Raw genomic sequence first — 23,340 nt, forward strand, 5'->3', positions numbered from 1 at the left:
GTAATTATTATTATAATTAGATATAGCCTCTTTCGCCTCTCTTATTACTATTATTATTATTACTACTATTACTACCCCCCCTTATATTAGGTTTAACTACGCCTACTATCGTACTTCTAACTTTATAATATATTATATAATCTACCCCTTCCCCTTACTTACCTATATTTCGTTACGGTTATTATATAAAAATAAATACCCTAGCCGGTCTTAGCTATAGTTATTATATATATTATTTTACTTAATAGTAGGTAACGCTATTACTAATGCTAATTAGCTTCTATACTTATTATTATACCTATCCCTCTTAGGATTATTATCCTTATCCCTATACTTATTTACTATTACTAATAGTATTAATAATAACTATACCTCTTACGCTACCCTATATAATATTTTAGCTAATTTATATACCCGTACTTATACTTATTAAAATAATATTTAATCGCCGCTCTAATTTACTATCCCTAGTACTATTATATTAAACTAAATATATATCCCGTATATACGCGCATTATAAATCTAATTTATTACCCTAAGCTTATTATTTAACTAGCTAAGTATCCGTATTATAAATTACCGTACTTTATTATATACTAAATAAAATATGCTACTAGCCTCTTTGTACGCTGCCTCGGCCCCTTAAGTTATTATTAATATTATTACCTCGTTTTATTACTCTAACTACGCCTAGTATATAACTAATATTTTAGCTACTTTAATTATAGCTAAATAATTTATTATATACTCTATTACTTAGTACTACTTACCGTCCTCGTAAATATTTAATATTACTAACGTACTAATTATCGCATTCTCTTTTTAGCTTTATTTATATAGGTCCTTAATAATAATAATAATAATATCTAAATATATCTTCTTAACCTCTTCTATTAGCGCTAGTTACTTATTATTAACGTCCGCTTTAACGCAGCTAATAAATATATTTTATAATAACTTTTAATATATAATAAACTAATATAGCGGCCGCTTATACTCTGGCTATTTGTTTATATAAAACTATATACTTATTATTTTATATTAAACCTCTTTATATTATTACTACGTATTATCCTCTATATAATTATTAAACGGCCGCACTAGCTTTTACCTAATCTTTTTTTACTTTATTTTAAATAATACGTCGTACTTAACCTTATATAGTATTATTATTATATATACCTTATTAATAATATTATTAAATACGGCCTATACGATCCGTAATATCTCCTTACTATTTTTAATTAGTTACGTAGCCTTTTATAATTATATCTTATTTAACCTTTTTAAATCCCTGTCTACTTAATACGATATAACTACCCGTTTAGCTTTAATTTTTTATTTATTATATTAACCTTTTTATATATATTAACCTCGAACTACTTCTTTTAGTTCTTATATAACGTAACGAACTATACTATATTATCTGTCCCTAGCCCTAATAGCTCGCTTTTAATAGCTACTCCTAACCCCTACCTAACCTCGAATTATTAGCTCTTAGCGCGTAATAAGAAAAACCGCTAGTACGGTACCCCTATTATTTATAATAAATCCTTTATTATTATAGCCCTCTTTTATATATTACCCCCCTTTTACTAATTATTTTACTATTTATACTTTACTTAGTAATACTCTTATATATTCCGCACGTAGTAATATATATAATAATATAAATAGTAATATAATTTATTAGCTTAGGGTAGTACGATATAAGTAATAGGTTTAATTATAGTATTAGGGTATGAGAACGATTTTAATTCGGTTTAGCTATAAATAATATTAGTTATATTACTAACTAATTTAGTAACTTTTATTCTAGCCTTAGTAGTAATTAACCGATAGTAATTATATAAATATACTATAATTTCGTTAGTTATAACTATATATTAATATAACGTATATATTAAAATAAAATACTATATAATATAAACGAATAGCTCTATTTTTTAGCTATATATATTAATTACTTTTTTTCTATTTATTATTTATAACTAATTCTTCTTATCCTCTTTTTATAATTTTACCTTTTTATTTTTTTAATTTTATATACTTTTTTTCTTTATTTATTTTATTCCTTACTTACGTTTTATCGCTTAGTTAAGTTTTTTAGCTTAGCTAGTAGCCCTATTATATAATTAGTTAGTTAATACGGGGACTAGGATAATATTATAAAAATATTTACTATCCTATTCCCTATTTTTTAAACTTAAAATACGGAAAATAATATTAAAAACTAGATTCCTATAATAACTTAGTTTATAACTTTAATTATATACTATTTTTTATTTATTTTATTATTAGGAATTTTTATGGCTTTATACCTCTTCTACGTACTGGCTTTAACCCCCCTCTCCGTGGCCCTACTTTTAATTCTAGTAGTGGCTATAACGGCTTTAACATACAACTATCGCCTACATAATATTAGTTATTTTTTATTAAAAAATCCTTTTAATAAGACTATAATTAATTACCAAAGCCTTATTTACTTACGATTTATAAATATAGCTTTTTAAAAAAGCTATTTATAACTACGATATTATTTATTTAGTATTCGTAGCTTTAATTTTTACTAATATACTTATTATAACTAGCTAGCCGTAATAATAAGTTATGTTTTATAATAATAAATCTTTTAATTATAAAATAATAGCTAAAAAAAAAGTAATTTATTTATTATATTAAATAGCTACTATAGTAAAGGTATAATAAGTAGTAAAAGTTTTAAAGAGTAATAAGCTATATTAATTATAATTAAATTAAAATATTATTAAGTAAGTAATTATTTTTATTATAGCGTTATATTAAACGTTAGAACTATTTTTTTCTTTAAGTATAATAATAAGCACTATTTAGCTTATAATTAGTCTAACTTATATTTTATTATAAAGTTATTAAAATTTTAATTACTATTTTATAATAATAATTTAAAAATTAGATAATTATAAAATTATAAGTATTATAAACGAATTAAAATAAATTAATATATCTTATTTTTTAGTTAGTTTACTCTAGATAATATCTATTAACTTTACCTTATATAATTTTTATTAACTTTACTCCCTTATTTTTATACCTTATATTTATTTTATTTAGTATTTTCTACTAATTCTATTATAGTTCGTCGTGTTTGCTACGTTAAGTTTATATTTAATAATAGTTAGACATCTATATTATTATTATTTTAGCTAAAGGGTCGACAAGTACGTAGACTAATATCCTTATTAAGAATATATACTTTCCAAAATACTCGTCTCCGTATTTCGGCTTGTTTTTCCGTAAGGGTTGGGTTAGAAGCCTCTTTGTGTAAATTTATAGCCTGTGGTAGTCGTAGGGCGGCGGCGACGAGTATTAACGCCGGCTCCGGATTCGGGTCCCCTGGACAATATAAGCCATACTAACTAGAGCTTGGACAGTAGAGATGCTAGCGACGTTTAGTTCGGAGACGACGCCTAGAGCGTTTCTTGTGTAAACATCAGCTAGGTTGTTCTTATGCGTTGGGTCTATTGTGCGCAGGCCACGAAGGCGATGAGCTATCGACAAAACTACATTGAGACACGCCCACCAACTGGCATCTTCGGGGTTAGAGGTCGAGTACTTAAGGTGGAACTCTTTCAAGAAGTCCTCTTCGTTAAAAGTGGAAGGAACCTGTTGTAGTTGTTGAAAGTCTCCGTGACTAGCTCCAGAGCGACTGCCTTTAAGGGAAGCTGCCCATGCCTTGGTAGAGAAACTAATCGTGACTCTAGGGAAAGATGAGACCAAGGGCTGCCAGCTATGGGGTCAATTACAAAGCCACAGACCGCGGAAAAATCGGGTTGGCCGCAGTTGTTTGCGCACAATGCAACGTCAAGATCAACTCCTGGACTACCGGTGTGTTTTGGTGACGGAATATGTGGCCCGCTCATTGGAATCCATGAATCACTTTCCCTCGTAAATTTGATCAGTGCCGCTGTGTTGAGTGATACTGCGGGATTGGTTTGCTCTTCACGCAGATTGTCGCCTGGCACAGTAGACTTTTTCCCTTGAGAGTTCATGTTCTCTAGTGCTGAGAGCCTTTCTTCAAGCTGTGCGATGTATTTAAAGCTGTGGAAAGTTAAACAGGTGCAAGCTTCATGGAGTAGAGTTGGAGACCAACCCAGCTGGTCTGCGAGGCTTCCTCTTCATTGTAATTGGCGTAAAGTGACACCTTGTGCGATATTTGGTACACTGAGCGCATCCTTGCGCGGTTGATTCACAGTGGATCTTTTTCTTGCGGCACATGTCACAGGCCTTATATTGTAGTGTTGAGGGAGACGACATGATGTTTACTCTTCGGGTCAACTCACACGAACCATGGCTTGCTGCCCCCTTCCCCAGTGAGTTGGCTGGACCTGGGAACCCATTTGTGAATCCATTACCTGATGGGCAACTGTCGCATCCAATGGAGAGGCTGCAAGAAGAACCCCCGAAAGGCTTGGGTCTAAATGCTTTACGTATCAAAGCAACTTCGAGAAACCTGGTGGAGCAAAATTTCCCAAGGTAAGAGGATACTTGATTAGTTCCTAAATCTCGTCCCGTTTGACGTTATGGCCAGACAGCAGATTGATTATAAATCAAGCACTTTGAGAATTATCAGGCTTAGGCACAGCAAGGCAAGCCGCTTCTTAAGCCCGGACATTGCATTAAGCATCCATGGAGAATTATCAGCCTAACGTGAACACCCCAAATATAATGGGGTACAGACTGCCAATCATATCCACACCTCACATCGGTCAAACCATCCAAGTTGGGAACTGGGCTGCCAATCACATTCAAGCAATGGTCATTTCGGGTGCTTCTAAGAATTGCGGGACTGCCGCCTAACGCGAATGGCCTGATGCCGCCTTGAACTAACTTCATGGCACACGCACATTCTTGTCGTTGAATTAATCTGCTTCGATACTACTTGATGTGCCGTCGGCCCATTGTCGTTTGCTCTACCATGTCCGAGATCTAAGACAGGGAGACCAGAAAGGCACCCAAGCATTCAGTGACAACTTGAGTTCTGCTATACCAGTGTTGAATGGTTTGAGAAGGGAGAACAGTTATCACGAGTGAGCCGCATTTGATGGTTGGCGTTATGTCCGAAAAAAAAGAAGGACCTTCCGCTCCTGGACGCGAGACGCCAGCCCAGTTCTACACATCAAATTGAACGAGCTGACTTAGAGCTATCACGCATTTTGTTCCCCGTGTTCCGACACTCCGCCCGACGAGGAGGCTTTGAAGAGTCGTTTGACAAACAAGCCCCGCATCGAAGTCAAGTTGTAACGTTAGAAGCGAAAAAGAAACGGAAGCCCTGGGGCGACTGATGCAGGCTGTAAACTCAGCTCGAGCATGGGACTTCCGCACAATGGAGCAGAGAGGGACCATACAGGCCTGTGTCCCAATTGGTTGATTCCTGATTTAACACATGGACCTCGAAATGATGAGGATAGCCACCTTTCCTTTCGACAAGCTGAGTTGTAGTTTCTTTGGACGAATCTATGGATTCTTGCACTGAGTTTCCCACTTCGCACGAAACATCTACAGAGCGGACGGGCAACTTAGATGGCTTTACACAAACACCCAGTCTTTCTTCCGAGTCTTCTGATCTCGACCCAGAAGTGCTTGGTCAAAGACTGAGATCACTTGCAGGAGAAGTAGCATGGTCGTGGGAGATTCGAATTATCCTGTACACGGCAAGGTCTGCCGGTGGCAGCATCAGCGAGAGAAATGAGTACAAGGTGGACGATGTCCAATCGCAAGCGGACAATGAGGAGAATGACATCATTGTGGAACACACTCTTGAGCCAGTCTCCTTTCCTGGGAAATCCCAAACCCCACACTCGCCGGCCTCGGTGCCAGAGGTTGTGGATGTCACTGCTCAGCAGCGAAGTATGCCATCAGCAGTTGTTCTGGAAGAAGAACAGACGTTCACTGTTGATCGGATGAAACCATCATCAAGGATATTCCCACGCAGTTCTTAGTTACTTCTACCATCGAGCCACTGTAGTAAAAACATGTTTCTTTCCCCACGGCTGAGTATACAAAGTTCGAGGATATGTATTATAACGGCCTCTAGTCGGGTTTTCACTTGGCAAAGCGTTTAGAATGATCTCTGCCATCTCATTAACCAGACTAACACAGTAAGAGTGGGACACAGCCCCCCCCTTCCCCGGAAAAGTCTTAGCCAATCGGCTACTCCCACCTCGCTTACTGTCGAGTCCGATGCATTTGCGAATAGCAAATGACTTGGTGGTCAACCGGGTTGAACCCTAGAACCGTTGTCTTTTAGTTCTAACTCTGTCTAACTTATGTTATGTATAATACTATGCAGCACCTCGTATCCACTCCCAAGTATATCGCGCTATTATATACCTACACAGCGCACTCGGGCGACCAGGTGGATATTCTCCTAGACAAGCTGCATTAGCATACGGCGCAGAGCCTCTTAATAGTGTTACATCGCTCCTAACAGCTATGCACGAAGGACCGCGCCGACAACGATTTTACTATTTCTTCCTTCGCGGAGAGCCGATAAATGCAGTCAGCCTCGGCAACCCAAGTTAAAGAGGACTCTGCATAATGTATATTAGAGCCTAGTGCTACATAGGGAAAGAGAGAGGACTATAATGAGTTTGAATCCAATTAGCCTAAACGATTTGAGGAAAGCGTCGACTCCTCTCCATGGAGAGGGTTTTTTGAGTGCATGAGTCCGAGACGTACGCCGTAATACGATCCTGCGCCAAGGGCCGCGCCCACGATAGCTTAACATTTGTCTTCTTTTGCCAAGAGTCGATGAATGCAATCCACCTTAGTAACCCAAGCAAAGGAACCCATTGCAACATCATGCTTACGGTATCGTAACATCGTTTACGGTATTGCAACATTGCGCTTATGATATTGCAACATCATGCCTCATCCTGCACATTCAAAGAAGGCTGGTACACACATTCACTCTTGCTTTCAATCCCTGAAGCCTCGGAAATAATGAATGACACGAGAAGTCAACAGAGGAGAGTAGTAGCAGACGAGACTAGGTGGGAACACGAGACGCGGCGACGAGATATCAAAAACTCTGTGATGAAAGTCTTCCAGAAATGTATAAAAGGCCCGCACATGTCTCTGTCTGGAAGCTATTGAACCCATCCCCATTCACCTCAACATCTTTGGCCTCTCAGCAAAGAAATCACTCCTACATCAAGCAGCCTGCACAGTTTCACTCTCGAGATTATTTCTCCGTCTTTACCAAGCAAAATGAAGTTCATCGTCGCCGTTAGCCTTATCTCGGGCCTCTTCGCCACCGCCGCCTCGGCCATTGACCTGCACCTCGAGTTTGCGGGCGGTTGCAGCACCAGCGGCGGCGGGTACATCTGCCAGGGCTGGAACCCCAATACTTGCTGCAGCGTGAATGCGGGTACCTATTTCGCCAGCGGCTCTTTCCGGGCCATCCCGCGCAATTGGAACATCCAGGCGCGTGGCCACGCCGGGCCCAACTGCGGCTCCATCCGCGAGCAGCAGGACAGCGCCGGCCGCGACTATGTCTGCCTGGGAAACGGGCCCTTTGGCGGGCTGGGCTACGGTTTCAACAACAGAAAGATGATCCGCGGTGCGTCCCTGGATGCCCGCAATGGCGAGGAGACTGAAGGGTGCGCCCAGCCCAACGTCCTATACCTCGCCGATGGCACCCAGTACAACTACACCGCCATTGCCGAGACTGGCCAGGCCACCGAGGAGCTTGTCTCGCTTGTCGAGGCTGGCGCATCGGCCGACGATATCCCTAGCTTTGAAGCATTCAAGCTTGACGAGAAGCTCGTTCTGTAAACGTCAGACGCGACCTAGTGACGCGGTCGCCCGCTATCATGCCCTCTCCACGCCTTATGGCGAGTGCTCGAGCTGTTTTCCAGTTTACGATGCGGCCCAGTGCTTAGGATTGAGCCGTTTCATACCTCTTTTGTCCTGTAATCCGATCATATTTGTTACGGGGTAGCACTTTTCTCCTTCCTCACATGCTCGGCTCGTCCAAGCATAAAGAAACACTACTTTTGGAAATTCGGGTAGATTAACCTTAGGTGCCTGAGTACCTTAGTTGAAGACAAGACGTTCGTTACTGCGAGCTATCCACTCACCGGCCACTGCGCCCTATAATCGATTTCTCAGGTCTCTTTGTCAAGCCAAGTGTGACTGCTGTAGCTATAGGATGTGCCATATGCTTATCCCATTGAGTGCTACTAAACTATAGTAAAAGCCATCCTTACTCGCCGTCATATCCAGGTCATCTCATAGTAAGGGTTTACTAGGAAGAGCAAAATGATAAAGGAATGGTGTCTGTCGCTTATATGCAGTAGATTGAGAATAATTAGAGGGATATGGAGTTTCTAGCTGATCAACCGCTGGTTTCCTATTGGTTCATCAGCAGAGTATCGGCGCTTACAAACCGCCTTGGGCAGAATAGCCTCTCTTGGCGCAAGTTCTCATTTGCTGAGAATACGAGAACCTGACACATGCGTACATCTAGCCAAACCAGAGAGCGGGACACATGCTGTTGTTAACGGAATCCGGATTTCGAATTTCCACAACTCGCAAAGATGCCTTGTACACCCGGCCCACCCAGTCACCTTAGTCTCGCGACCTAAGGGCCCCGGGTATTCTGATTGCACCTGAACGACAAAGTGGCGGCCAGTCGGTTGCGTCTATTCCTGTCGAGGTAATCTCGCGGCTCATGCCCTCTATTTAACTAATTCGAACGTTACTATTCCGCTCAACGATCGCATTCGTTTTGATTTAGATGTGCTAGTAAAGAATTCGACCTGCTGTTGTCGCCTCCCGCCCCTCTTTCTGGACGCGAACAACCAATGGCCTTGAAGCTCCGCAGGAGGAATTCATTGCCCTTGTTGCCATCTTCGAAAGCCTTGTCCTCGTTCTAGTTGACGTGCTCGTTCTTTGAGAACGCCAACAGCTAAGTCTATGTAAACTACCTGGTGAAAATACAACCAGAATAAAATAAACATTCTAAAATATAGCATAGGGACTTGCTGATACTAAAACGCACACAGCCTTAAGCCGTCTTAATAAATGTTAAGGTGTATCTATCTTCAAGAGTAGAGTGCTTTCTGAAGCCACCGACACCTCTTATTTGGTATGGTGTCATTAATCACACTTATGCCGCTACTATTAAACGCCAAGATATTGGCGTTAGCGCCCGAAACTGGGAAGTCCGGGAAACCAAGTCCGTTGGGATTGCCGGACTTAACGAAGTTAACAATGTATCCTTGCAACGTACGAGCGACATCAACATTGACAGGCCCAAGGCTGCCAACGTAAACACCTCTTTCAGTCTGTCGTGATGGCTTCAACCATCCGTGGCCTCACCGTACGTCACGTGACCTCGGTTACATAATCACCGAGGTCCACACTCGCTTACACCCTCCATTTCAGGGCGAGCCTCGTGTACATTTCATACTTCTAATAGACAACCGTTCTCTACATCTAACGTCGATGCCCCTATTGTGACTATACGACACAGTCTTATCTGGACCATTGTAAAATGCGTATGGAAAGTCAGAACCATGGACACCTGGGTGTACTTGGAACTCGTAGTTGTAAGTGCTGTTTCCGAATGCTCGAGCCAGGTAGTCTACGTTGCACGTGAAGCCAAGCTCAGCAACGTAGACCATGGTGCGATCAATGCCGGGCTCTGGGTAGCGTTCGTCGAGAATGTAGCTGATGACAGGCTCTTGTATAGTGGACCATGCATCGCGAAGCATCGCGGCCATTTGGTCATTGGTTTTGACAAAAGGCGGAGAGAAATTCGCCTCCTCGTTGGCCGCGTGACCTGTCATAATTGAGACGTTGTGGTTAAACTCACCCTTGAGCAAGGAGATTCCAGGTTGCGCCGGCACGAGACCTCCGTCCACGACGGGACCGTAGGTTGTTGTGATCCACTTCGATGAGCCCACTGCCTTTGCGTTGGCTAAAAAAATTTCCTCCGTTGATGCATTCTGTGCTTGTTGAATGTTGCTGACGTTGAGAAATTGTAGAAAAGTGTTTGCCGAGTTCTCTTGTTCATATTGGGACGTGACAGGAATCCAACCAGCCGACATAGGAAGTGCCCTAGCAAAAGGGGCAGGTTTCAAGCCACCGTAAGCCGTGATGTAATGCACAATGCTTCCGCCTCCAGCAGATCCTGTAGTTCACGGTTAGGATATAAATGGATTCTCTTAGCAGTTGCTGTTGATAAAGTCACGAACCTCCCATAATTGTTACCTGCTCGGGATCTCCTCCGAACGAGTGTATGTGTTCTTGAACCCATTCCAATGCCAGCCGCTGGTCCAGGAGACCAGCATTTGATACCCCACCAGACACTTGTAGCGATGGCCCGGCAAGCCACCCAAGCGCTCCTAGTCGGTAGTTGATGCTCACGTAGACGACGCCGGCACTTCCATCTGCCTGACTAGCTCGAATAGACCGCTGGGGTCAGCACTGTTGTTGTAGATCTTGTTTCCGACAACGTATGCGCCCGTGGATCCTGCAAGCGTTTATCAGTTGTGTTGCTCAGTTAGTTCCAATCACCTGAGTATACTCACCACACCAAAACAGGCACCCCTTTGCATCCGTTTTCGGACGTATTGTTTGCGGCGTTCTCAAAAACCCTCTTCGGAACAACAACATCGAGGAAGAGCAATCCTCGGTCGTGTGGCTGTTTGGGTTAGCCCAAGGAGCGGGCCATTCCCCTCTGCTCCCGGACAGTACGGGCGATTTCTTCGGCATTACTGTAGTTGAAAGTTGACTGGTTGCCTGCGGCATATGCCGCCACAAATTGCAGGGTGATATCAACCCACTCAGGCATCGCCTGGGTGCAAATACGTCCTGTGTCGCCGATTTGGACTTCGGGGTTTCGTTCGCTCGGAGGCTGTGGGGGGCGAACCCGGCGGAGAGACCCTACAGGAGCCTGAGCGTAGCGGATATTGGGGAAGTTGAGGATGCCAGTTGTTTCCTAAATTAGTTTCAGTAGAGTTACGCCAGTAAAGAATTGATTCAGTGAGGTATTTAACAAGCCGTACGTTGAGAGAGATAGCCTGGTGAACTTCATACCAGAGGTCAACAGTCAGAAGGCTACCAGACGCATGGGATGGCGTAGGCAGAGCGGCGAGAAAGCCACAAATGAGTGATGAAAAGAGCATTATCGCAAAAAAGATAGGTTGGTTGCGAAAGATAATGATCTATCTGATCGTAGGTTATTCAGAGCAGGTCGAAAACAAGTTGCGATAATTTGGAGTCTTATATACTTTCAGTTCAGAGCCAGGCATGTTCGATTAAAACCAATTGCCACTCAGGCGGAACTTGCTTAGCCGTTTGCCCTCCTTGTGTGCGAAAATCTTTAGCTGCTACTTCATGAGGTTGCTAATCAGATCTCACGAACCTGCAGCTCCATGGGCATGGATTCCTTGACGCGTAACCCGGCCCACAGGGCGTATCCAGCGCGTATTTGACGACCTACCTCCTTATGGCGATTGTAGGGAGCGTATTCAACAGCGTATTCAAGCAAATAAAAATACCTTGCCCCTACTTTATTCCATGTGAAAGATGTCAACTCAGCCCAATTTCAAGGGCGGAGAACGGACATAACCCTATTCTAGGCAGTAAACCGGTGCCATCTAAAACAACCGTTGGTTAGTGCTTTCAGCTTCTAATGTCAGAGTGATTGATCTTGTCATTCCATGGTATTCAAGGGTTTTCTCTGAACTAATGCCTATTACAAGAACGCAAAACTTACAGAAGGTCGATTACTCTGCCAGCGGGGCCGACTTGGCGGAGCCTTCAAATAGAAATTCGTTTCTTGGCGAGAGGCAGAAACAAGTACTGAGACACCAGAGGGCGTATTCGAGTAGAAATGGCGTATTGGACGCGGCAAAAGGCTCTAGGCATGATGATAAATACTCTAGAAGACTTGGTTCACCATCTCATTCAAATATATTTTATCTCACCTACTGCAGAAAGATACGGTCCAGGTTAACAATTACCATGTCAGACTATCAATACCACTCTCTTTTTTCGTACGCGCCGTCAGTGGCTGCAGCTGCTTTCTTCACTTCCGCATTTAGTTTGTCTGCCCTTCTTCACCTTAGTCAAGCTATGTACTTCAGAACGTGGTATATGATGCCACTGGTCGTCGGGGCTCTTTGTAAGTTGCTCGTTTATATGTGTAAGCATGAATTGGATCATACTGACTGGAGCTTTGTAGTCGAGACAGTAGGCCACATCATACGATGTCTCTCCGCGAGCGAGGATTTCGGCTGTTAGAGTCTGCCACCGTTTATCATTCACTCGGCCCTTGTTCTCGTTGCGCCAGCCGTCATTGCCGCTTCGGTTTTCATGCTGCTTGAGAAAGTCATTCAACTTTCCGACGGCGACTCGTACTCCACCATGTCCCCGCGCTGGATAACCCGGATCTTCGTGGCTGGCGATGTGGCGTCCATTCTGGTACAATCTTACGGTCAGTGGAATTCCTGGCGCGAATTCAATACATGATGAATGTACTAATTTTAAGTCGTGAAGGAGGAAGCATGATGTCAAATCCAACCGCAACGGAGCCGTCCAAGAAAGCGGGCCAGCACGTTGTCCTTGCCGGGCTGGTAGTGCAAGTTGCCTCTGGCGTGCTCTTTACCATTGTCGCGGGAGTGTTCCACCGCCGCATCTGTAGGGCTCTTCTAGCTGCGGGTGTCTGGCAGGAGATAGGGTGGCTGGCGAAGCTCTATAGTGTCATGACCCTGATCACTGTTCGCAACATATTCCGGATGATTGAGCACTCCGGCGGCAAGGACTCTTTTTTGTTGGAGCATGAACACTTGCTGTATCTCTTCGATGCTATCCCAATTTTGCTGGTGTTGCTATGGTTCAATTGGTGTCATCCTTACAAGATGAAGAAAACCATCCAATTCGGCTAGCCGTTGACAGTTACTGCCAGCTGAACGAGTTTCACAAACAGTCATCGAGCCTGATGTGGAGACAGCTGTGAATACCAAGGGATTACTCGCGGCGGAATATCATGGCACGATGTTGATACCTATAGTCTTTAACTTTTTTTATGGAATCTGTCCCCCCCCTCCCAAAAACAAGAAGAAAAAGGGGCAACAAGATTTAATACTCGTAAACAGGTCCTTTCTTACTTGGCGAGGTTGAATGTAATTCTAAGGGGGCTGCTCAGCCACTATCAAATCCTTGTTCAATTCCCACTAACGCAGATTCTTTGCCCGACTTGCCAGCAATTAGTGCCTTGGCAAGGCAAATTTGTCAGTGTGAAATTTGCGTTGAGAGCCTACGAGAACTCGACGTACCCCTGAAGGACTTCATCAACAAATGCACCATGAAGATTCATGGACCCGCACCAATACCTGAATCTTCGTCCGACCGTTGCGCGCTCGAAACCTTCAGGGACGACCCAAGCGACGTATAGCTAGATTTCCAACGTGACCCGTGCGCAAAATAACGACGATGCCGCGGTCATGGGGAGCAAAGGCATCCGAAGGTCTCATCAGAAATTGCGAGGCGGCTGCAGCTTTTGTAAGCGACGTAGAATCAAGGTAAGCCGGCATATTTGCATGGAATACCTCTTCATGATGAGATCTGATGATAGCTGACTGAATCGTAGTGCGATGAAAGAAAACCGAGCTGCACCAACTGCGTCAAGAGGTCACTATGGTGCAGCCTGAACACTAGTCCTTCGCGGACGTCAATATCAGAGAACACAGCTCAAGTTATTCTGGCTCAGCCTCTTCCCGCCAGTCAAACTATGCAGGACCGCAATGAACTTGCTTTCGCTCTCGACGTTCAGGACCTTCAGCTGTTCCACCACTTCTGCTCTATCACGTCTACGACCTTCGGCCCGACTCCATTCGTCCAGCAGTTTTGGAGTATCACGGTGGCCCAGATGTCTTTCTCCCAACCCTTCCTACTGCGAGCGATCCTTGCGATCGGTGGCTTGCACATGAATCACCTCAGGCCAAACGGCGACGAGTGCATGGGGTGGTACAAGACAAAAGCCACAGTTCATTGGCAAGCTGCCGTCCGACTTGCAACCCCAAGGCTTGCTGCTATAGACGCAGAATCCTGCGATCTGCTGTTCATCTTTACCATGCTCTCATGTCTCCAGACATTCGCGTTAGGCCCCCAGCCGGGTAACTTTCTACTATTCACCGACGACGCTGAGATGGAATGGCCCATCTTCTTTCGTGGGTTACAAACGGTCGCCGAGGCATCTGTGCTGTTTGGCATGACGGAGCCTGCCAGGCCGCTGGCTTTCATGTACAAAATAGCCAAGCTAGACCTCAACACCCAGCCTCCGCCTGAAGAGCCTATGACAGCCTGGGGGGCGGCATTGAGAAATCTCCGTCAGATCATGATTGATGAGGTTTCCGGCGACGAAGAGAGGGCAGTGTATCAAGTCGCTCTGCACCGCCTAAGCGCTGGCTTCACAGCCGTGTTTGGGGACGGCGATACGATCGGAGGAGCAAACTCACAGGAGGTTTTTGCCTGGCTTTACCACGTCTCGGAGAACTTCGTCGGGAGACTCCAGGCGAGGGATGACGTTGGTTTTCTTTGCACATTTTGCGGAGTTAATCAAGCAGGTTGATGGCGTCTGGATGGTCAAAGGCTGGCCTGACCATTTAATCACTGGGATCTACTACGCTTTGGTCCCAGCATCACGACTCTGGATTCGATGGCCGATGGAAAGGATAGGATGGTTCCCACCGCCGTGATAGGCCTTCTACAGCACCAATGTCTTCCGATGCACCGGGTTTCCACAGAAGAAGCTACGAAGGTTCTGCCCCGGGCGGATTATCATTCAATGAGCGACGTACGTCTGACGACGCATGAAAATTTACAATTAGATCCTACTACTCGTGCCCGCCCCCACTTTAATGGGCATTCGACTCTCATCATCCACTAGATAGGAGCGGCACGAGTAGTGGATCAAAGACGCCACGTTTGCCCCCTGGACCTTGGTAGCTATAGGGCGACTCGAAGAAATTGCTGAGCTTGTATTCGGACTTACAGGCCGGCTTTGAAATGCATGCAGCGATTTACGAAAATCTCTTAAGAAGTCTAGAACCCATTAAGGTGACGACAAGACCGTTAACTATTGACCTTCGCACACTACGCATGCTGGAAAGTGCGCTAGTCATCTGGGCCAAGCCTGCCGGGGGAGCATGACAACCGACCCGGGTGGGTCTCCTGGTTTGCATTACCGTCGAATGTTCGATGGCGGCGTGTCTCCATTGTGCCGCCATGTGGCAGTATTAAGTAAGTCGCACTTAATCGAAATTAAATGCGCTCTGTACAACTTGTGTGCCTTCGACTATGCGAAGACAGACCGCACAGGGCTGATGGAGGAGACTCGACTCCTTTGCTCGTCCGCCAAATATTTGCACCTGGAGGAACATCTCATACCTCTCCCGAAATGGAGTGATCATGTATATGTGCAACTCTGCAAGAAGAGATTATGTTTGGCTAGCTGCCAGGGGTTCCTCTACTGTTCCTTGGTCAGATTTGAAAAACCAGATGTACGTCTAATGCCGCAGGCCTCGGCTAGCGACTCATCAAGATGGTCGGCGATGTGCAATAGTCCCCTACCTTACTCTGAAATGACAATCATCCGTTCTGTCTGGGAAAACGCTTGTGACATATTCTAAAACCATTCTCAGGTCTGTCAGTATGAGCCAGTCAGGTTTGAGATGAACAAGTCCGCTCAACTCGCACTTCCGTGTAGAGTTCTCGTCGCCGCCATTCGTTACCACCACCAACTAGTGCCGCACCGACGACGTAGATGGTGTGCTAAGGTCTAGTTACGACGCTAGCCGCTAGATAACGACCTCTACGCCGCCGACATCGCGAGCGAAAAAGTAGATAGCATTGGTAAAGGAGAGAAGCATGCGATTATAAACGTGGTCGCTAAGTTCCACCGCTGTGGATGGCATAGTTTTACTGTAAGAGATCGAGAGCAGTCTTGCTGTGAGTTTATAGTATAGCGTAGATTTCCTAAGCCTACCTAGTCGCGTATAACAAGGGATATTAGCATTAGTAACTAACATAGCCCTATGCCCGGACGTACCGGCCAGGGCTAGAGATAGATAGACCTTACTACGGCCCCGGGTCGTATTTAGTATAAAAATACCTATATCAAGTCTTTATATAGTAAACCGCTGGGTCGTATTTCTTGTTAAGAAACCTATACTTAGGTAGTATACTTAGGTAGTAGCTATCTAGTACGGTAGACTGTCTAGCGGTCTCTAAGCACGGTCCGTAGTATTGATAATATGTGCCTGGTTGTTAGTCGCCGCGCGCAGCCAGCCTTTATGTTCATAAAGGGTTATTACGAGCACTGGCTCGAAATTGCCGAGTAGTGCGGTTCAGGAGGGACTCGTCCGTCTTATAGTAGTGGCAGTAGCAGAGACGGATGGTAAGGTAGTTGGGACATCACAACGAGCCATGGGCTGGTGGCCTCGAAGCCTGATGCATCAGTGGAGTCTGTCATCGTCTGTGATCTCTTGGCCAGGGCTGAGAAGCTACTTCCAGCTAAATAATCCGGTTAGACCCTCACTACTCCACGGCGTCATCGAGGTTGCGCAGGAACCTGCATCAGGAACCATCAGGTACAATCAGGGATCACCAGAGCTAAACCACGAAGATCAGCATTGTTCTGGTTGGCGGCAGTCAGGAACAGACAAGATCGCCTGGGATGCTTGTGAATTACGTCCTCCAACCCGCTCATAGCCCATTTTGGACACTCCATGGGCAAGGCTGTGTAGTCAGAGCGAATATGCGCCTTAAGAGATGAGCGTGTATGTGATCTATCCCCTGCTGTACACCTCTCAGTAGATGCCTATTAAGATTGCATTGCTATAATGAACTAGATGGTACATGATATAGCATCGAGGTTCACCCCTACCTACTGTACGGACTTCTACGAGAGAGAGGATTTGAACCCACACCGACGTTCTCCACCATAGAGAGAAACGCTATCGGGGTGCCCTTCACAATACCATACCATCTGGTTATAGGAATAGAGTTGACAAGGATAGGGAAAGCTGGTGCGAAATGTCCAGTGGCAGAGATAGCTTCCACTGCGGAAGTAGACTCTCTGTTGATTGGCAGGGCGAAGTGGTGGGCGCTTCCTCGTAATTACTATGCTCTACTTCTCAACTCCTATTTGAACCCCAGTCCGTCTAAGTTACATTTATCAGATGGTTGGTTTCAGTCACGAACCAAGGATATAAGGTAGTCGGCAATCTGCGAACTATCTATCACGGGCGTGATCACGTTGTTACATACTTCTTCCGTAGACCTTCTTTTGCCTATTTCCAGTTGCGTGATACAAGCCACTTTCACCACACTGTATATGGCCATTTCTGCGTGCCGTAAGTCGTGACAAGAGTTGAGGAGACAGGCAAGAGCATGATGCAAGCGCAAGATTGGCATGAAGTCGGATGGGTGTCGGTTGGTATCCCTATGCACCAAACAACATTATTGGGGGCAGAGGGAAAACCGAGTTGATCAAGAGGCCCACCCAATACGGCACCGGAAGGGAGCTTGCACTCTCTGGGTTGGCATTTTGCACGATGTTAATCGTTTCAGTGATAATGACTATTTGCTAAATATACGCCATGAGGCTTGAAAGTTTCTGTTCCTGTTTTGTCCGAATTAGACGCCAAGTTATTAATCGGGTAATAAAATGGACCATACCAGTGATTCACTATGAGTCATTTGATATTCATCGAGCTGGGTGCTGGACTCGTCATTGTCAAAATCTGTTTATGTCCGAGCGGGTTTGCAGAAATCAATATTTAATTGTCTTGACAGTATTTTCTAATCTTGTTATCTTTAAGTACACCGACACAACATGCAATCCCTCAATATGCAAGAACGTATCGCTGTTGGCATTATTGGCGCCACTGGCCAGACTGGCCGATCCGTGGTCACCGGATTGATTCTCTCCGAAACTCCCTTTGTACGTCGAAGGTCCAATTTTCCCCTAGTGCTTTTTCTTCATACCCTCCTACCCTGGCATGCATTTATGCAGTAGTCAGGACGTCACATTCTTGACTAGGGTAGTATCGATCGACAGCCCGGCCAACAAAGTGCTCCGAGAGAAAGGCGTCAAAATTTTGAGTTATGACCTACAGGGTCCCAAGGGGCATCTGACGAGCCTGCTGCGCGGCATCGACGTTCTTATCTCCTGTATCACCTGGGAACACCTAGAAGATCAGATTCCATGGATCTTAGCCGCAAAAGAAGCTGGAGTGAAACGTTTTGTGCCCTCTGAATGGGTCGGTCCCGCGCCTCGTGGAGTTGTCGACATCAAAGATAAGGTATAATCAGATGAATGGTGTCGAGGCCGTCGAACGCGTATGTAACTAAACTCACTCGCCATACAGAAACTCGAAATCCTTGGCGCGATCCAACGAGCCCATTTGCCTTACACCATTATCGATGTAGGCTGCTATTTCCAAGTCTTTGTTCCTTAGGTTCCTTCTGGTCGATCCGATCATGCGCACTCCAAATACATTGATCACCGAATTGTCGGAGACGGCGACAAGCGGTTTGCCATCAGCGATTTAAACGATATCGGAATATATGTTGCTCGGATAATTTCAGATCCTAGGACGCTGAATAAGCATGTGCTTGCCTACTCCGAGATCTTAAGCATGAATGAGATCTGGGATACTATGGCTCAGGCTAGTGGGGAGACCCCAGAGAGAGGGAACGTAAGTCAACCGTATTGCCTTATGAAAACTCTTCAAAACATATAATGACTTCTCGTTCTTACAAACGCGTTCTTCACAGGTCTCTGAGACGAAACTCAATGAGATCGTCACGACTTGCAAGCAGAAGCTAAACGCGACCTCCGAGACAGCACACCACCCGAGCAACATTATGCACACTGCCAATTACAACATGGGACAGTACCGCATCTCCTGGTGTCTAAGGGGGGATAACACGCCTGGGTATGTCGAGTATCTCGGAGGAATTGACTTCTGGAAGTTATTCCCGACATCTCAGAAGGGCAAAAGTCTCCGGACCTTCTTTCAAGAGATTCTCAACAAGAGTTCTTAACCAACCCGCTTCGCGAGTGTACGGCGCCTGAGTGTACTCAGCCCAGCGAGGATGGCCATATTGATAAAGACACGTTGATAGATTATGTCAAGTCCTTATCAATAAGGCTGTCTTTCGCATTCATTCTTAAAAAATCTATCATTCTTGAATGTTACTTCAAGCATACAGCTTTATGTGCATGCTATCGTTACGACACTTTGTCTATGAGCCGGCCACGGTGCACAACTGGGACTCCGCGTGCTCTGGAATTACTTCTTCACATAAGTAGAATGCAGCAATGGGCATGTTGAAAATAGAACATGACCTCCCCAAATTGGCTACAGTATCCAAAGTAAGTGGCGTTTCAGTTAGGATCTATCCTCGCTGTCGGACAAGACCAGCCTAACACCTGCTAGCAATTTCCTTATTGTTTCATTTGCCCAATTTTTCCCTTTTAGCTGTCCAAAACCTGTAGCGGAGTACGCGTGCAGGGTCAGAATGGGGGGTAGCTTTGAGCTGTTCTATGTCTCCTTGGCCATGAGACGGCTGACTTGCAACTTACTAAGGTACGGCCCAGTACGACGATACGAATTTTCTAGCGTGCTACATCCGGAGTCGATGTACTCGTCTAGTGCCGAAGAGCCCTTACGTTACGTACCGAAGGGAGTTCGCGAAAAGTTCATTGCACAAACAGGATCAGTCTTTAGAATGGCTGTCGTACACCTAGCCTACCCCAGTGTCATGTTGAATCTTTCTATGCAGCATTAGGTCTTTTTCAAGTTCCTCTTTTTCATTTTTTCTTTAATTTTATGATTGGTCCATCCCCAAGTTGTTGGCGGCGGCACAGCAAAACCTAATTGGCAAATGTGACCATGCCGACCAATATGTATGAACAGTGTTGTGAAAGAGGGTTAGTTCTTCAGGCAGTCAAGAGCAATAAAAGACGCCTTACCACGCTGAGCGCCTACACCTACACAACATCCTTTTCCCTTGAAGCCTGTGTCTTCTCCAAGGATATTGATCTCAGCCAGTATCTCAGCACCGTCAAACGGCCCAGCATGTCAGCAGCACCTGTAGTACCCATCACAATGAGCTTGAATTCATTCAATGAGCCGCCAATCGCTATTGATGAACAGGTATGCATTAACGGAACCGATCACGCGCACTATGGAGTTAATAAGCTATAATCTCCCCAGCACGACGAAGACGCAACATCAGATATCTCCAGCGTTAGTCTAAGCTTGTTATGTCTCGGAGATGTCTTACTAATAATACATTGATGTTTGTAGACCATAGCATCCTCAACGACTAGCCTTGCAGACTCGATTTACAATTTTGGTATGGAGAATGGGCGCACATATTATCGATAAAAGGATGGAAGTAAGTTCCTTCTGATATTCTTCTCACGCCGTCAATTACCTTGTCTACTGATGTGAAGCATCTCTGACCCACAAAGAACACCCCTATTCCAATGATGAGAGGGAAAGTGACAGACTGGATAGGTCAGCTTTTCGAGCTCCAGCTTCCTGGAGCCCAATGTCGCTCATGAATCCTGTAGACCTTCAACATCATCCATTCCTCCTTTCCTTTGATGGAAAACTTGGTCTTTCACCGCCGGACAAAGATGATTGCTCCGTCAGGCGTGTTCTCGATATTGGTACTGGAACTGGGATTTGGGCAATCGAGTTCGGTGAGCTCAAGCCCGAAGCAGAGGTAGTGTACATCAGTTCAAGTCAATGCATCCATCCGCTGATGATGCTGCCAGGTCATTGACATTGACTTTTCTCCTCCTTTGGCCGAGTAAGACTCCCCATTCAAACACTGTGACCTTTGAATACCTGACTTAGTAAAGAGTGCCGCCCAATGTCACGTTCGAGGTGGACGATGTCGAAGATCCGTGGACATACTCTTTGCCATTTGACTAAATTCACAGTCTAATGATGACCTCTAGCATATCCGATTGAAGACGGCTCATTCAGAGTGCTTTTGAGTGCGTATCTTAATTAACCTGTTCGCCCCAGTACCCCCTTCACAAATTCTGACCAAAACCAAAGTGATCTCACGCCCGGTGGCTACCTTAAGCTCCCGGAGATGGATCTCATGCCCCAATCCGATGACGGTAGTCTGAAATCCGACGCTGCGATTGTGCGGTGTTTTGATCTCCTTGAAAAAGCGGCTACGGTACTTAACCGATCGTTGCAAGACATCCCGGATCTCGTCAATATAATGGAAGAGATAAGTTTCGTCAACGTCTTAATTAATAAGGTGAACTGGCCAACCAATACGTGGCCCAAGGAGCAACGCTATAAACTACTAGGGGAATGGGCCCATGAGAACTGCAAGTCTGGAATCGAGGGTTGGACCATGGCACCTTTGACACGCGGCCTTGGCTGGAGGGAACAAGAAGTTGAGGTCTTCTTGATCGAGCTACGAAAAGAATTTAAGGACCGAAGGATCCATGCATACTAGCCTTGGTAAGTTATTACCCACATTGCCTTACCCGCATGGCATTGATATCCCTGGAAAGAATCACATTACTGACTTGGGTTACCGTATAGTCATGCACTATATGGAAGAAAGCCAGAAGCTAGGTGATAGGTTCATGCATACGTACCTTGCGCAAAGTTTCGATGACAGGAAGTGCGTCAAGCCACCTGCTTCTAGACCTTTTGCAATCTACCTGGCACGTCATCCTGGTATCAAATGGTCAACTTTTTTTTTCACTTTGAGAGAAAAGAAAGTCTTTTTAGATTAGACGAATAAATATCAACCCCCTTGCCTATGCCCCGGTTTTCGAAGTAGGACTCCCAGGCCTATCGGTCGTCACAGAGTGTACACTGCCTTTGGAGGAGCTTCCTCTATTCCACATTTCAAATTCCCTCGCTATATCGTCCAGCCCGGTATCAACTGGCGACAGTGACAGTTCTGTTGATGGGTCGTCCGAGATCTTGCTGAACTTATCTCTCCTATAAGTCGGTTGATAATCTTCGAAGGGTGTTGCATCCGTCGTTTTCTTTGGCTTTCTGCTAGCCAAAAATCGTAGTAGTGGCCGAAGTGCAGGAAGGCTTGCACACAAAATTGCACACGAGACTTCTACTAAAGACCAATTGATGACGTCCACGTTATCCCAGGTAACATCAGATGTGAACGAAAGATGGACCAGAAATTTCAACCTGACCATACTAGTGATACATCCACTAACGTATCGACGGAATGGTCAGCGAGCTACTACCACGAAGGGAATGGCTACCTACAATGACCCTAGCCCAAATATCAGACTGAGCCAGAGTTTCTTCCTGGTACTGAGCTGAAGTCGAAGGAGCTCTGGAATTGGAAGGACAAGAATAGCAATATCCTCAATGACGCTGAACACTGCACCGGAGTAGCCAATTGCCACGATATTCATGCATTTTCGAGATGGATCGTCGAGATTCCAGGTAGATGTGACTGGCGTGCATTCGAAAATGACAAGGAAGAGAAATATTGCCGCGTGCAGAATCAAGAATAGAATGAAGAGTTGGGTCGTAAGATAGAACCATCGAGAAGAGAAGAAGATGCGGGAGAAGAAAAGCAGAAGTGAGATCTTAGCCATAATCTGGGCCAAGATATAAAGTTGCTCGCCGATATAGAACATCTGGATGAGTCTTGTGCTTGCCCAAGGTTCGACATGCCAGTAGTGCAAGCCAAACCCTAGACCGGTTCCCGCAATTTGAATGCCTGTTATTGTAGCGAGAAGGATCTGGTATTGGTTTGTTAGTATCCAATCCTCATACGTCGTTCAATCTTCACTCTTAGGGTTATATACTGTTGCTGCAATGATCATCCAATCATCCCACCAAAGTCGGTGGTCAACCAGGTATCGTGAAATGCATCGAAGTCCGACAACGGTGAAGGCAATGATAGACAACGATATTGCCACTGCCCTTGCTTCTTCTCTTCTTGACGGTTTCGGGAAAGTGATACAGAGGTCTGTTTCAGCTTGAGCAGCACCTATTGAAACACAAATCATCATTGTGCCCATACAAGAATGGCGTCACGCATAGTCTTACGCTTTTGGTCCTCGAAAGAACATTTCAGACGAACACATGACGACAGGTCTGCCTGGAGTTGAATGTCTATACACAGACAGTTGGCGATAGTAGAGACAGAATCCAGCTTACAGCCCCCATATTGGAGACCAGTAAGAAGGCAAGGAAGCTGCGAGAATGAATAGCATGTCAGTTTTGAAATCTCGAAACTGTATCATGCCTCGAA

The 23,340-nt window shown here is 44.9% G+C and overlaps 1 protein-coding gene across 1 annotated transcript; it reads left to right on the forward strand.

Moving 5' to 3' along the window:
- Nucleotides 1-7,251: 7,251 nt before the first annotated feature.
- N0V96_006211 (uncharacterized protein) lies at nt 7,252-7,818 on the forward strand (the record flags this gene model as incomplete). Its single annotated transcript, XM_065757636.1, has 1 exon — nt 7,252-7,818. One exon carries the CDS (start codon nt 7,252-7,254, stop codon nt 7,816-7,818), a length of 567 nt encoding a protein of 188 aa, XP_065613553.1.
- Nucleotides 7,819-23,340: the final 15,522 nt, after the last annotated feature.

The sequence above is a fragment of the Colletotrichum fioriniae genome (assembly GCF_027942845.1).
Source record: "Colletotrichum fioriniae strain IMI 355084 chromosome Unknown scaffold_7, whole genome shotgun sequence".
NCBI classification, from domain to species: Eukaryota; Fungi; Ascomycota; class Sordariomycetes; order Glomerellales; family Glomerellaceae; genus Colletotrichum; species Colletotrichum fioriniae.